The sequence below is a fragment of the Grampus griseus genome, assembly GCF_964374135.1.
Source record: "Grampus griseus genome assembly, chromosome: 7".
In the NCBI taxonomy this organism is placed as follows: domain Eukaryota; kingdom Metazoa; phylum Chordata; class Mammalia; order Artiodactyla; family Delphinidae; genus Grampus; species Grampus griseus.
Genome location: NC_139001.1, coordinates 2,719,703 through 2,734,092, shown reverse-complemented (window position 1 = coordinate 2,734,092; position 14,390 = coordinate 2,719,703). Strand labels below are relative to the sequence as shown.

Genomic DNA, 14,390 nt, shown 5'->3' with positions numbered 1-14,390 from the left:
GACTCTGGACGGGCCGGGGCGCGCCCGCCTTCTCTCAGAGGCGCCGCGACCTGCCCGGGGGCCCTCGGCGGGGACCAGGTGGGGCTGGGCTTGGACCCAGGGTCAGGCTGCAGTGGGCTCCCAGGCTCCACCCGCGGGGCTGGTCCTGGATCCCAATCCCCAGGAGACTCCACCAACAGGGAGTCCATGGCCACGGGGCTTAGAAACAAAACAAGGTGCCTGACGGTTCCCACAGCCCCCGGAACCGAGAGGCAGGAGGCCACTCCTCGTGGGGCCAACGTGCTTGCAGGAATCTGTCTTGAGTGCTGTGTCCCCAGGGACAGGGAGGGGCGTCCTCAGCTCCCCCTGGGGCCAGCGCGACGTCGTGTTGCAGGGATGCCCCCGCCCCCTTCCACCCACGGGGGTCACGTGTGGGCTGGCGCCTGGGACGTGGGGACTGGGCTGGGGTGCGCCCTTCAGCCACTTGCCCAGAGCTGTGGTTCAGACACAGATGCCCTGAATGTGCGAGGCGGGGGCAGCCCCCACGCGGGCAAGGCCCACGCGGGTGGGACAGAGACCACCACCATGCGCAGCAGGGCGCAGGGCAGAGCTGGAAGGAGGAGAAGGGCCTGAGAACGGGGGGTGGGGGGGCCCCAGGCCTCAGGGCAGCTCTGGGCTGCCTGTGGGGGCAGGAGGGAGGGCGTGCAGGCAGCACACCCACCTGCAGCAGCAGCCGGTGGATCTGCTCCGTGAGCTCCTGGGTGCTGGGCTGCAGGGCCTTCTCCTCCACGTGCGTCTGAGCCGAGAACACGTCCTCATTCAAAGGCCCCCTGCGTGGTTTTCATTTGTCTCTGTGAGTCGGGGCCCCGCCCTCCTCTCTGCAGACCCCCGGCCTGCCACCTGCCTCCCCCCCTTCACTGCTCTGCCTGAACGAGGCTGGGGCCCCCCAGGGGGAAGGGGGCAGGTCAGCACAAGCACGTGGTGGGAGGTGACCGGGGTCCTGGTCTCCCAGCCCCCCGGGCACTGGGGGCACTCACACCCTGACTCTGTGTCTCCCGATGACGAAGGAGATCTGCCTGCTCCACGGGTTGATGAAGCTGGACCAGCTGGTGTCCAGCGTGACGTACTCCCCGTTCCGGGCACGGAACCGGATGGGGGAATAGTCGAAAGGCTGCCCGCCGGACTGCACGACTAGGAGAGCGAAAACAGAGTTCAGGGAGCGAAGAGATTCAACCGGTGTTCGCGGTACAAGAAAAGACACGTGGAGATGCACTTGATTCTGGAATCATCTGAAAACTTAGGAGGTGCCAATACCTCTTCAAAGCCACCACTTTCAATCTCCCATCTTGCTTTAAATTGCGACCGGGGACTGTTTGCGGCAGTGTCCTTACACGTTTTAGGACACACTTCCCTTCGAGCCTCACAGGTCTGCTGCCAGTGGGACGCTCAGTGTCACCTGTGTCGGTGAGGCCTGGGCTTGCTGGGGACACGTGTCGTCCAGCCCCTGGCCTGGGCAGACCACCCCCCAACCCCCCACCGCAGCTGACCCTGTCTCTCCTCCTCCCGCCTGCTGGCGAAGCCAATGGTAAAAGATGAGAGGCCGAGGACTCGGGCCGAGGGCGACTCTCAACCAACCGACAGCGCCGGAACTCAGGCCGGGGGCGGGGCACCCCTTGCCCGCAGCCCACTGGACCCCTCCCGGTGGGTGCTGACCTCGGGAAGACACCCCCAGAGTGCGCTAGCTTTGTCCATGCCCCCGGGAAGGACCGTGAGAAGGGGACCTACTCTTTTTGTGGATGGCAAGCATCAGGGGCCTGTCGCTGGGGTGCAGCTGCACGAGCACAGGGGTCTCGATCAGGTCCTGGGGCAGGTGGCCCAGGAGGGGGACCGCCCTGCAAAGCAAGTGCACACAGGGTCACGGCTGCGCTTCAGGACACGAGCCAGAACGCAGCCTCCCAACGGGGCAGCCGACCACCTCCAGGAACGAGTCCGACTCCAAATCCCCCAAAGACCAAAATGTGGGTCTCATGCTAACAAAGAAACGGTCAGTCTTCTAACTAATTAGCAAACCGACGACGGCAGCATCGCCGAGGGTCTGCGATAGGAAATAAGGCCCTACAAGTGCCTGCCCGTTACAGGCTCAGTGCTCTAGCTCTGCGTCTATATCCTGAATCGATCATGACAATGTTGTTTTCTTCTCCTAAGACCTTTTTCTTGTTTTGTGTCGTTCGTGAGTTTGGCTAGATGTGGCCTGACATGGACTTTTTTTTTTAACAAGTTTGCTGGGACCAGGAAAACCCCGCCCGTGTGCGTCTTTTCCAGCTCAAGGTGTTCTGCTCCAGCTCTAAGTGTGGTCGCTGTGTCCGGTCCAATTGACCACGGCTCCCCAGGAGTGGCCACCACTGGCGGGGGACCTTCGCTCTGTGCCCGTCAGGGCTTCCCTGGGAGCTGTTTTCTTTCTGGGCAATGTCTTGCACTGAACTTCTGTAGTCCCCCTTCCCTCTGTCGTGTCCCGTCCCCTCTGTGTGTCCAGCACCCTCTGCCGTCCCCGCTCAGTTGCCGTCCCCGCTTCTGAGCTGCAGCTCGGCCTTCCCCTTCTCAGGCCCATCTTCTTTCATCCCAACAGCTGTTTTCCCAAACCCTTCTGTTCTGGTGGAGGATGTCCTCCTGCATCGTTAGAGTGAAGGCTGCCTGTTCTGTGTGGGGTGGAACTTCCTCACGGGCCCGGCGCCATTCCTGGATTCCCTCCTCCTTGTCTGAGGCATGCTCTCTGGGCCTCGTGTCTTCCTTTGCACAGGATGTACAGCATGTCCCTGGCCAAGGCCTGGCCGGAGGAGAGGGGGGAGCCTCGGCCAGCCTGGGCTCGTGGGCTGGGCTGCCCACTGGGCTTTGCTGAGGAAGGCTCTGCAGCCTGCTGGCCTGTAACGACCTGCTCACCAGCCCTCCTGCACACAAATGAGTGGGCACCTGGGGCAGCTGCAGACAGGAGTTCTTAGTCTTTTGGAGGAATAAAAATTATCCTGGGATTGCTACACAAATGCAGCTCCCAGTCCCCCACCTCCAAGATCTTGTTGGGCAGGGCTGGGCGGGGCCTGGGAACCTGCACCCGACGCTGTCCCTCCGGAGATTCTGCCGCAGGTGGCCGGCAGGGCACACCTGAGCAGTCAGGGGCTGGTGGAGGCTGACGGGCCCTGGCTGCCCAAGAGCAGAACTCGTCCAGCAGGCCCCGTGGCCTGCATCCGAGGGGGCACCTCGTGTCCCAGGCCAGGTGCAGGCTGCGAGGAGGTCCTGACCCTCCACGGATGCCACTGCATGAAGCCCAGCGTGTTTCCCGTGTGTCTTCCCAGGAGACTCCTCCCTGATCACGCCGGCAGCCGCGGCATTCTCTGCGTCTTCGTGCGTCTGCCAGGAGCCAGGGGAGTCACACAGGGCCCCTGACCCGATGCCAGAGAACCCAGAGCCCTCTCAGAATGGTCAGTGCTCCCGACTCCAGCGGGGCCATGGGCACCAGCTACAGCACCCTGGGTGCGAGACGCAGGAGGGGAGTCCGAGTGGGCTCCGGGCAGAGGTACGAGGTGGCCCCCTCCCTGTAGCAGCCTGTGGCACGCAGGCTGGAGGATGCACTTGTGCTGGGATCCTGCCAAGGGTGTCCTAACACTGCCCCGGGCACACGGTCCCTGGTTGTACCAGCCTTTACTCATGTGCCCAATTTTTGAAACGGGTTTATTAAACAAGGTAATAAAGACAGGCTCAGTTAGAATGATGACCAGCTCCCTAGAATGCCCCATCTACACAGCGTCCATACCTTAGGAGGTTTTCAGTGTAATTCCATAATTATCTCATTGTCTATGTATAATTAAATGTTTTAATTGATTATTACACATAACATGCAGCCTTAGCTTTAGCTAAACAGCTTCAGTGTCAAAAACATGAAAATCGATGGAGCTTTATTTAGTTATTAAGTAACTACCACGACAATGCTGAAACACAAAATATCTGGGGAGGGGGGCGACCGGCTGCAGACGCGATACTGACTCCAAGGCCAGGACCGCGGCAGAGGCGAGCGCTGGCAGGGGGACGGCGCCGCATCGCTTACCTTTCGTCCACGTCCTGGAACAAACAATTTGGCGAATGTGTGGTCGTAAAAATTCTCTTTTCAGGAGGGATTCTAGGGGCTGAAAGAAAAGAATTTTGCACGGATTTCTGATTCTAAGACATACGTACTTTATGTAGTCATACTACAACTACTGGAAAACACCATGTGTTGATAGATTCAGAATGACGGGTAGCTAGAGAAAAACTTAACAGTGGACTCTGAACGACAGAGAACGTACTGAAGGGTGAAGAACAGACCCTACGCTTGGTGACCACCAGCCAGGCTTCTCCACTTCTTATGGACCAGTTTTAGTCTAGAAAGCTAGGGATTGCCATGTTAGTAGAACCACGTGGTGAGGTTTTGGCTTCTTTCAGCAAAATCCTGCTGGAAGGCCGTCTTCATGATGTTTAAGATCCAACGATAGGGAACTGAACAGATTATATTTTTTAAAGGAGTGAAGTATTTGGATTCAAAATTCTCAGCAAACGTCATTGTATTGGGACTTCACAGTTTCTAAGATGGGCAGAGGTGATAAGAGTAATTTTCATAAAGGAAGTCACATATGCAGAATTTTCCTCAACTACCAAATTCATGGGCAAAACATTCAAAATTCCAAAACTTTTCATTCTTGAAGGAGACGCTGATCATTTTGGGGAATAACGTGCTGAGATCTGAGTAACCCCTCTAAACCTTTACTGAATATTTAGAAGAGAATGTTCTATATGTGGGAATCCAGCAAACATCTGAAAGAAACTCATATACCTAAAACATTTCTATCACTTTTAAGAAATGCCTTTTTAAAAAAGACATCATTAACCACTGAGAGACAATTATAAATACAATTAAACCTGGACTAAACTGGACCCCTGTGGTTCAGGACTTACAGATGGCCCTGCTTCCAGAGAATTTTGAAATCTCGTGACTTGCTGAGTCGCCATGGCGAGGACCTAGGTTCCTGGCCAGGTCTCGTGGCCAGCGCGAGGCCGTGCCACGAGAAAGCCTATGAGAAGGGGCTGCTGGGAGGATACCAGCAGCGTGGCAAAGCGCCTTGGGTCCTTTGGGAGGGGTGGCCTGAGGAGCCAGCAGGTCCAGAAAAGGACACCAGGTGAGGTAAGCCTGCTGTGATGACTGGGTTTCTACAGGCAGAGGTGGAGGGGAGGAGCCCTAGGGGAGGAAACAGCAGGACAGAGACTGGGGGTCAGGGGAACGCTGGGCTCTGGAGGCTCCACAGCTGGTCCGCAGAAGCCAGGCCGTACCGGAGGGCGGGACGTCCAGCAGGAGGTGGGATGGACCAAGGTGAGCAGGGAGGAATACCCAGCACTTACTTCTTAGGCGGTGGCTGCTTTGGGGTTCCGCACCTCAGAGGCCGGGGAGTGCGAGGACAGAAGGGACGTGGGCCCTGGACCCATCGAGGCTACGTGGACGGAAGGCCGTGGCCAGGGAAAGGTGAAGGCATCCACGGTCCAGTGACGGGCTGGACCCAGGTGAGAGATGCCAGGGCCCGGAGCCTTTAGCCGACAAGGGGAGGTGGTGTGGATGGGACTACAGGGGGGGCCAGGTGACAAAGGTGGGTGCCAAGCCTTGAGGGAGATGGAGGCCCTGCCCGAGGCTGGGGAGAGGCAGGGGCCGGGAGCCCACCTCACACACAAGTATGTGAACCACGGGAGGAAGTGAGGGAGTGGCCTGGGCCAGCCGTTACCTTCGTAGCCCGAGTGCACCCTCTCTGCCAGCAGCACGCAGCACAGCTGGCTCTCGGTGCCCTGCTGGTCGCGCACCTGGGCCAGGTAGGGCGTCATGCGGAACGGGTGGTAGCGGATTTCGCTCTCGTGGTTTTTGCCGACACTGCAGAGGAGGGCACGACGAGAGGTTTGGGATTACGACCGAAGGAGTCCTCCTTTATTGCTGGTTACCTCGCCCCCAGCGACAGCTGTTACGTCTCAGCAATCCTTTTATTTATTGCATGGACGCCTGCAGAGCAGAGCCAGGCCCCTCACCTGGGGACCCAGGCCGAGCCGCACGTGCTCCCTCGGTCTGTGGTCTGTGCCTCCGTCCCGCCCGAGGGTCTGGAACCCCCAACCCTGCTCCTCTGTCCTCACCCTCAGACGTCCGGTGACAGTGAGGGGTCAATTGGAGAGTCACCGGCCTGAGTCATGGGAGCTTCAGGGGCCCTTCTCTGGAGTAGTTTGCATTTTAATTGGGGAGAGGATGCTGCTCCAACAGGGGGGTCCCAGCCCCAGCTTCCGAGGGTGCCAGTGTCTGGCCAGGGTCACTCCTGATACCGCAGCTGCATGCTCAACTGGTCACGCGACTTGGGGCCAAAGACCTGTTGGGAAAGCTATGGGGCTCTCCCTGAAAAAAGGTACACTCGAACCAAAGGCCACACATGCTTCTGGGGTCCTCGCGGACCACGGGGTCCATGCCTTCCCAGGTGGGGGCTGCCGGCCGGTTTCCTGGGTCACGGACAGCAAGTCCGGGCTCCCCAGGCCGACACTCCCCCAAGGAGCAGGCAAAGCGCTCCAGCGTTGACCAGGCTCTTAACATCTTGTGCACATTTAAAACTCGGCTTGGGAATTCCCTGGCGGCCCAGTGGCTAGGTCTCGGCGCTTTCACTGCCGGAGACTGGGTTCAATCCCGAGTCAGGGAACTAAGATCCCACAAGCCAAGTGGCACCCCCCCTCCCCAAACAAAACAAATAACTCCGCTTGCGGAAACGTGTCTTCACGCGGACTTTCCAGGAACACTCATGCTATGTGGCAGAGATGCTCCTGCAGCACCTCAGCCCCAAAGAACGGGGCCTGGGCAGGCTTGTGGCCTCGGCTGGCGGCATGCGGAGGGCACCCCTGCACCTCCTCCGCCTTTGCGAGAGGCCCTCATGATGAAACGTCTGTGCAATGAAATTCAGGAAAACCTGGGCTTACCTGACGCGGCAAAAGAAAGATTTCTCCTCCACGCATTCTTGAGTAAAAGAGTCTAAAAGAAAAGGCCCCAGTCACTCACCCAGTTACACCACTGACCAGGGACAGTGCTCTTACTTCCCACAGACCAGGCAGAGGCAGGAGGATCGAGAGTCAAGGTGGGATGCACGTTTACCTGGCGCTGAGCAGAGCCCTTAGGTCAGAGACCTCGTACCACAGTTCTGACTAAGGAGAAATCTATTTCACGAGCGTGCACTCACCAAATTATGCCGTGCGAAAAGCGCTGCTACAAACACACTAATTAACGACCAATTCTGACTGACGTGCAGAATTTTTGCATATAAAGCCCTGGACATTTCAACCTACATATTTTGGGGGATATTTAATTCTAATAGAAGCAACTCAGGGCATTTCACAGCTTACATCAATCCTTTTCCTAAATATTAACTTACTTTAAAATTTAAAATGTCTAGTAAAAACACGAGTTCGACTGGGTGACCTCATCAGAGATGACAGAATGGTGTTTCCACAATAAACGCATTGTAGAAACAGAAATCTTAGGCTCTGGTCTTTCAGGTAAAGCTTCTTCTATCAAAAGAAAGGAGGAGAAGTAGATGATTGCTGGTTGGGGAAAATGATATAAAATTTCCGGCCTGGAAAGGCCTTCAAGAAGTCACCTGGTCCTTCTTTTCTATTCAGACAAAAATTCAGTGGCAAGCATCCTGGGGAGATGGTGCCGGCCTGTTCGTGCTGTGAATCCACACGCAGAGCTGCCTCCCTCCACGCAGTGACCCAGCATTGACAGGTCCTAGTAACGTGCACCACAAACTTTAGCGATCTGACCGCACAGCCCTTGGGCTGGGACTTTGGGAGAAAGCAGACAGCTCTACCTCTGAAACGCCAGGCGAGTGTCTCCTTTAATGAGTCAACCCTAAAGCAAACTGCGCTTCTGGCCCCGGGCTGTCTGTTGTCAGGGAGGAACAGCTGCTGAAAGGTGGCTGTGACAGTGACGGCCCCGCTGCCGGCTGCCTGGGAGCACCATGGCGTGGAGGGACCCAAGATCCAGGAGGTGGTGACAGTGGGCTGAGGAGCGTTTCGACGTGAGCAGAGATGCTGACCCAGGAGCCAAGGACGAGATGGGAGTCAGCTTTGGGTGGCGCGGCCAGGGCTGGCTCTTGGTGAAGATCACGACTGAGGCCCAGCTGTTCTGGGGGGACTCCCGGCCCCGTCCGCTTCCTGCTCGTCTCTCGTGGCTTCTCCTCTTTGGGTCCATCTCAGCTCTGAGCAATCGGAGCCCACCGAGGAGCTGATGACAGTCAAGGTGTAGGTGGACGGACGCTGCAGGACCTACGCTGTCGGCCACCTGGTCACTGAAAGGCCTGAGCTGGTGGGGACCCTCTTCTCTCCAGTACCTTCTGCCAGGACCCCGTGCCATGTTTCTGCTGAGACTTGTCTGGTCAACCGGTCCCCTCCTGCCCCCACTCATGTGAAGGCCCGTGCTGGTCACGAGAGAGCTTCCATGCCTTCCAGACGCAATGTCTCCCCAACCATGTTGCAGGAGGACAAGGACACACGACACTTGACCGTGAGAGCCCTGTGGCCAGGAACATGAGGGTGGGTGGGGGACCCGAGGTCCGAGGAAGCAGCCACCTGGGCGCAGACTGGAGCCTGAAGTGCCTGGAAGGCCGGGGTCTGAGCCCGGGAGGATGGCGCGGCCTCTGGTGGAGGTGAAGAGCCCCCCGCTATGCTGACATCGTTGCACCACCTGCAGAGAGCCTTCCAGATGTACCTCCGTCCTTCCCCCGACCCTGCAGCCGCATGTCCAGACTCCAGCTCCGATCAACTTCCTTTCTAAAATGCCTGACATGTCTTAAAATCTTCTGAAGCAGTTTTCCCTTTCTGAAATTTATGAAAAGACTTTTTTCTCTCTCTAAATGTATTCTGAGCAAACCACCTTTAATCTTGCACCTGGACAGACAGGGCAGCCTCAGGCCCCTCCACGGGGACCTACTGCAGGCCTCCAGCGGAGGGGAGGTGGGCAGCAGCCCCACGTCGGGGGCGGCCCCGCCCGGCCCCTCCCCACGCTGCCTGTGGAGGAGGACAAGGCAGCCCGGCCGCGGGGCCCTCACCTGCTCGGTGGCGGACACTCCAGGGCGGCAGCTTGCACGGCGTGGTGCGGCTGTGGAACACGCCCACGTCGTGGGGCGCCAGGAACTCCACAAACTTGGTGTCGTGGAAGGTGCCCCGCTTACAGTGGAAGATGGAGACCACTTGGTCAGAGATGTACAGGATTTTCCCGGTCACCAGGGACACGGCCGCAGCAAACATGTCCTGGAATGGAGAACACGACTCTGGTGAGGCCGGGCTGGAGGGGACTGGACAGGTCACCCTCCCCAGAGGGCAGAGAATCGGGGCTGACAGACGGGAAGGGAGCAGGACGCGTGAAGGGTCAGAGGAAGCCTCTGGGCCCCTCTCCTCAGCCCTGATGAGGATAACTGCCTCCCCTCTTACATATACTGGGGTCCCAGGGGGATATTATCTGAAAAAACACATCAGGGCTCCACCGCCAAAAGGAACCCCAGCTGTGCTGATTCCCTGCAGCTGTCACCTGCTCCGTCTTCTGGGCACAGAGCTCCCTGGCGTCCAGCCTGGGTGATTCGGGAGGGGGAAGGGGGCCTCTTCCTCTCTCTCCCGGGGCTCAGGGCTACCTGGCGGGCTGGAGGCCTCAGGCCCCCTGGCCCACCACGGGCTCTCCCCACGCTGGCTGGCCCTCTGAGCTCGGGGTGGGGCTCCCTGGGGGTTAAGCTGCAGGGAGGGCACGGGAGGAAAGAGACGGGAAGGGCCGGGCAGTCCCATTCTGCAGGCCATCACTGCTGCGATTCCGCACCCCTGGGTCCCCACTTGCCCTCTGGTTTCCTCTCATTAATTGAGAACTGGGAGTAACTCCCTCCCCTTCCCCAGACCTCCAGAGAAGCCTCACCTTTATGGGTTGCTTAAAAATGCACAAGCGCCCGCCCTGCAAGTGAACTGACAGTCACCTAGTGTGTCCCTTCCCCCCACCCCCCCTCAGTCAAGGGGGGCTCACTCACACACACTCGGGGTGTGGGGTGCAGCCAGCGCACGAGGACAGCCTCAGAGAACAGCGCAAGTCGGCAACACGGCCGCCACTTCGGAATCCCTGACTGACTTTCTTTTCTTTTAAGGAAGGAACTCATTTCCTGAGACTCCCCACCCTGCTGCTATGGAACCGAGGTTCCGCCGGCTCCCCTGGGTGAAGACCTCGGCCACCTGAGCTGAGCCTCCTGGGGGAAGACTTCGCTCGTCAGGACACTTACCACGTTTTTCACAATGAACTCGGAGGTGACGCTCTCGATTTCTTCCACCGTGCAGGAGGGCACGTGGGCACTGCAGGGGTGGTCCTCACTGGACATCAGCAGCTGGTAGTACTCCTCACTGGCTGTAGGCGAGACCAAGGGGAGGGCTGAGGGCGGCCCTACCTCACGGCTGGGCTCTACCTTTCCCACGAGAAAGCGGGCACAGCACAGAGAAACGTGAAGGCTAGACAAGCGGACGCCCGGGATTCTCTTCCCTGAAAATCAGAAGGCCTTTGATGACGGAAATCTTCCAAACGACAAAGGCACATTCTTTTCGGTAACACGACCACACGGTTCTGCCTAAGCCTCACTGTCCCCAAAGGCCTGTAACCGCGACACGGCATCAATGTTTCCGCGCAGGGCAGCCGTGGCAGCCCCTGCATCTGCTCCCTCGGGGGTCAGACGCTCCCATCCGGACAGAATCGACGCTTAGCAACACCGGGCATGAGAAACAACCCTGTTTTCAGAATGAACTGCTCAGAACAGAACTGAAGACGAGGACCACTCATCCCGGGACACCCCGTACAGGGTGACAAAGCTATCTCCACCCAGAGGGGAGCCCTCAGGCGAGGGGAAGCCAGGATGCCCGACTTCAACAGCTAAACCGTGCTGAGGTGACCCCCGGCGTGGGTGTCCTGGGCCTGGTCTCCGGGGATGGGCTGTTGGCAGAACAGTGCACTGGAGATGCCGGTGCTCCCTCCACAGCGGTGCGTTCCTTACCTGCCCCGGAGACAGAGGCACCTGCGTTTACCTGAGACCCAGGGAAGGGGCCCCAGCTCAATGGAAGGGCCAGCCACAGCAGCAACTGAAGGAAGACCGCACGCTATTGGAAGTTACGGCAGGGACCTGGAATTTATGCAACGTAAAGCGGCTTGATGACGCAAGTCCTTTGGAATCTGCAGTGTGTGTTGGTGGATTCCTGCACTGCATCTGTGAAGAGTTCTGCACACACATCTCAGGTAAAAGCCTCAGTCGATTCCACTGACCGGCTCTGAAAGCTCTTACGAGTTCTTCCACCCAACAGTAAAACCCGAACATACCCCAGAGGTAAGCAGGACTCGGATCACGTGGGTCCTGTCACTGTGTGCCTGTGACGGAAAGGGGGCGCCTGGTCCCGCCTGCCCACCCTCCTGGTGCAAAGACCACCACGATGGAAATTCACGTATTTTTAGAAAAACGAGAGATGAACTGCCCAAGGTCTTGAATCTGAAGCAGCTCGAAAATACTGTCCTTTAAGGATAAGATCAGGCAATACCCTCCTTGTATCTTCTCCTTTTTTTTTTGTTGCTGTTTGTTTCCTTTTCTTCCCCCTCACGTTATTTTGTTTTGTTTTGTTTTTCTTCGGTACGCGGGCCTCTCACTGCTGTGGCCTCTCCCGTTGCGGAGCACAGGCTCCGGACACGCAGGCTCAGCGGCCATGGCTCACGGGCCCAGCCGCTCCACGGCATGTGGGATCTTCCCGGACCGGGGCACGAACCCGCGTCCCCTGCATCGGCAGGCGGACTCTCAGCCACTGCGACACCAGGAGAGCCCCCCCCCCACATTATTTTTTAAAGGAGGGGCAAGCCCTCAGCTAAATGCTGGGGGCTATCCACGTCGCCAGCGTACACACACGTCACAACTCTGCAGCCAGAGCCTGGAAGGTGCGGACATTCCTGACCGTGACCTGACCCCAGCCCCAGGCACGAAAGCTTCATGTTGTAATAGGTTTCTTTGATCAGCTGGTTCTCTACCTGCTTTTCCCCTAAACGTGCAACAGAGAACTTCCGATGAACGGAGATTTCCAAGCAGCTGGGATTTCATCAGACTTCCCCAACTTCCTTCTGCTACTTCAGGACTGAAATTTAGAAAATCAACACAACTGAAGCTCTAATTTGGGGAGACGTGACACCGACTTCTCCAGGTTGGAACAAACACGTGAGGCGGACGTACCTTTCACCTGCTTCACGCTCCTCAGGGCGTACTTGAGGGTCAACAAGGTGCTGGCCTTCCCCTTGGCCCTCTTGTCCGCAGGGAGGTGGACCTTCAGCTCCTTCAGCGTTTTGATCAGCTCTTTGTGGGCATCCACTGTGGGGGACTGCTCGCTGCTACGGAGTTAAAGAAAAACGCCAGTACCCTAAGTGCCCTTTTCGGAAGAAACGTGCCTCTGGTCCAGTTTCTCCACCAGGGCGCGAGGACACTGTGGCCCACGTGGTCCTGGGTGGGCACGCAGGATGCAGCAGCCCCCAGCAACTGTGACAACCACGGATGTCTGCAGACGTCGCCTCGTGTCTCTCACGGGGAGAGGAACTGCCCGGGAGAACCAGTGTTCTGACCCAGGTGAATGCTGGAGGGTGCCCTCCCCCCTGCTGGTCCACCCACAGCCCGGCCAGCAGGCCCCACTGCTGAACTCTGCCTACCCCCATCTCAGACAGAGAGGGAGACAGCGACGGAGACCCCAGAGGGCAGCACAGTGGCGTCCTGGGGCGAGGACATAAATGACGTGTGAAGCCTTGGAGAGGAAAGGGGGTTTATACGGAGGATCTTCAAACTCAAGGACGTGGAAGGGGCAGGAGGAGGGGCAGGCGGCACTTGCTGGGGGAGATGGGCCTGTTTAGACAGAGGGCACCGAGAGAGTGACGGGGTCAGGCCTCTCGGGTGGTGAGGGCAAAGGCCCCATATGCCCAGGACAGAGATCAGGATTTTGCTCCAGTGGGGATGTGAATATGAAATTAAGGACACGTTTGTTACAAACACGTAAAAAAAAGTGCGTGTTCCAGATACACGTCCAAGACGCAGACAAGGTCTGCTTAGCGAGAGCTGAGTAGCTACAGGTCTGGGGCAACATCAGGGGCTGTGAGCGGCCCGTGGGGACGGTCGTCTGAAAGGGCGCGGCTGGGCTCACAAGGCAGACAGCTGCTCAGACTAACAGGTTCTAGCAGAAGCCTGAAAAAAGTTGCATCACCCCCAAAACCTTATCTCATGACAAATCTTTCCATCTCTCTAAAGGCTCTAAACTGAGGGAGTTCTAATTGGTCTTACCTGCAGCCACTTGTGGACGGGTGGTGCTCAGACTTCACCATCATCACGCTAAATGTACCTGGACTAAAAGAACAAAAAATAAAGGCCAAACTCAGAAGAGTGTGTCCATCCACTTCTCCCCCCATCCACCCAGCGATGACGGGCTGCATTACACCACAGTAAGTCAATTAGGAAAAAATACGAGCTTAAGAGAAAAAGAACAAGAAACCTCTGGACACCGGAGAAACTAAGTACTGGGGGATATAAACCCAAGACTAGAGGAGAAGTTCGCTTTCTATAAACCACAGGGCGTCGGTTCAGTAGCTGCTCGAGGGGTTCCCTGACTCTTCCGCCTCCCAAGATCTGGTCACCGTGCTACGTGTCTAGCTACTGGCGGTCTGACACCCAAAATCACCGTCATAAGGAAGGACAGACCCTAGCAAATTTTAGTTATTCTGAGTCAATAAGATTTTCAGAAGTCTTAAAAAACTTGGTCATCAAGATTTAAAGACTGCAAAAGTAATCGCAATAGCACGGAATGAGACACTGAGAAAACAAATGCCCAGCCTCGCCTTGGGGGCCTCAGACACACCCACCCCTGGCAGGTGCCGGGCGGCCCCACCAGCATCCCCAGCTCCCGGCCGCTGTCGTCACAGTTGCTGCCCCGTGAGTCCCGCCCCGTCGAGCCGTTCTCGTTGGTTTCATTCCTGCTTGTGCCGTCGCTCATGTCCACGTCCTCCTGGAGGGGGGCTTGGCTGGGCCAGGGCTCCACAGGCTCCTTGGAAGGGTCACTGGGGCTGGGGGCGTAGTCAGCGCATCCGTTCATGCTGGCTCCTGAGTGATGCTGGCAAACGAGAGAAGGTCATCAGGTTCAGGGGGCAGGGGGTCGTGCGGCCATCAGGTGAAGCGTCCCGTGGGAATCTCTCTCCACGTTTCGCTGGAGGAGCCGGCAGGAGGTGCCGTCAATCGTGGGTCTTCTGCGCTCGTATCCACAGGGCTCCCACCTGCCATGAACTGCGAAGGCGC

General features: G+C 57.7%; 1 protein-coding gene across 1 annotated transcript in view; it reads right to left on the bottom strand.

Annotated features, from left to right (window-relative positions):
• Window positions 1–14,390, bottom strand: part of PER2 (period circadian regulator 2) — a 40,651-nt gene that overhangs the window by 14,996 nt on the left and 11,265 nt on the right. The window contains exons 2-12 of the mRNA XM_082658107.1: window positions 13,961–14,208; window positions 13,386–13,448; window positions 12,297–12,451; window positions 10,326–10,447; window positions 9,120–9,321; window positions 6,994–7,045; window positions 5,775–5,917; window positions 4,076–4,154; window positions 1,765–1,871; window positions 1,017–1,170; window positions 701–809 (exon numbers count right to left, since the gene is read on the bottom strand). Of these exons, the coding sequence (XP_082514233.1) occupies window positions 701–809; window positions 1,017–1,170; window positions 1,765–1,871; window positions 4,076–4,154; window positions 5,775–5,917; window positions 6,994–7,045; window positions 9,120–9,321; window positions 10,326–10,447; window positions 12,297–12,451; window positions 13,386–13,448; window positions 13,961–14,190 (1,416 nt within the window). The 5' untranslated portion in view covers window positions 14,191–14,208. The remainder of the gene's footprint in view (window positions 1–700; window positions 810–1,016; window positions 1,171–1,764; window positions 1,872–4,075; window positions 4,155–5,774; window positions 5,918–6,993; window positions 7,046–9,119; window positions 9,322–10,325; window positions 10,448–12,296; window positions 12,452–13,385; window positions 13,449–13,960; window positions 14,209–14,390) is intronic.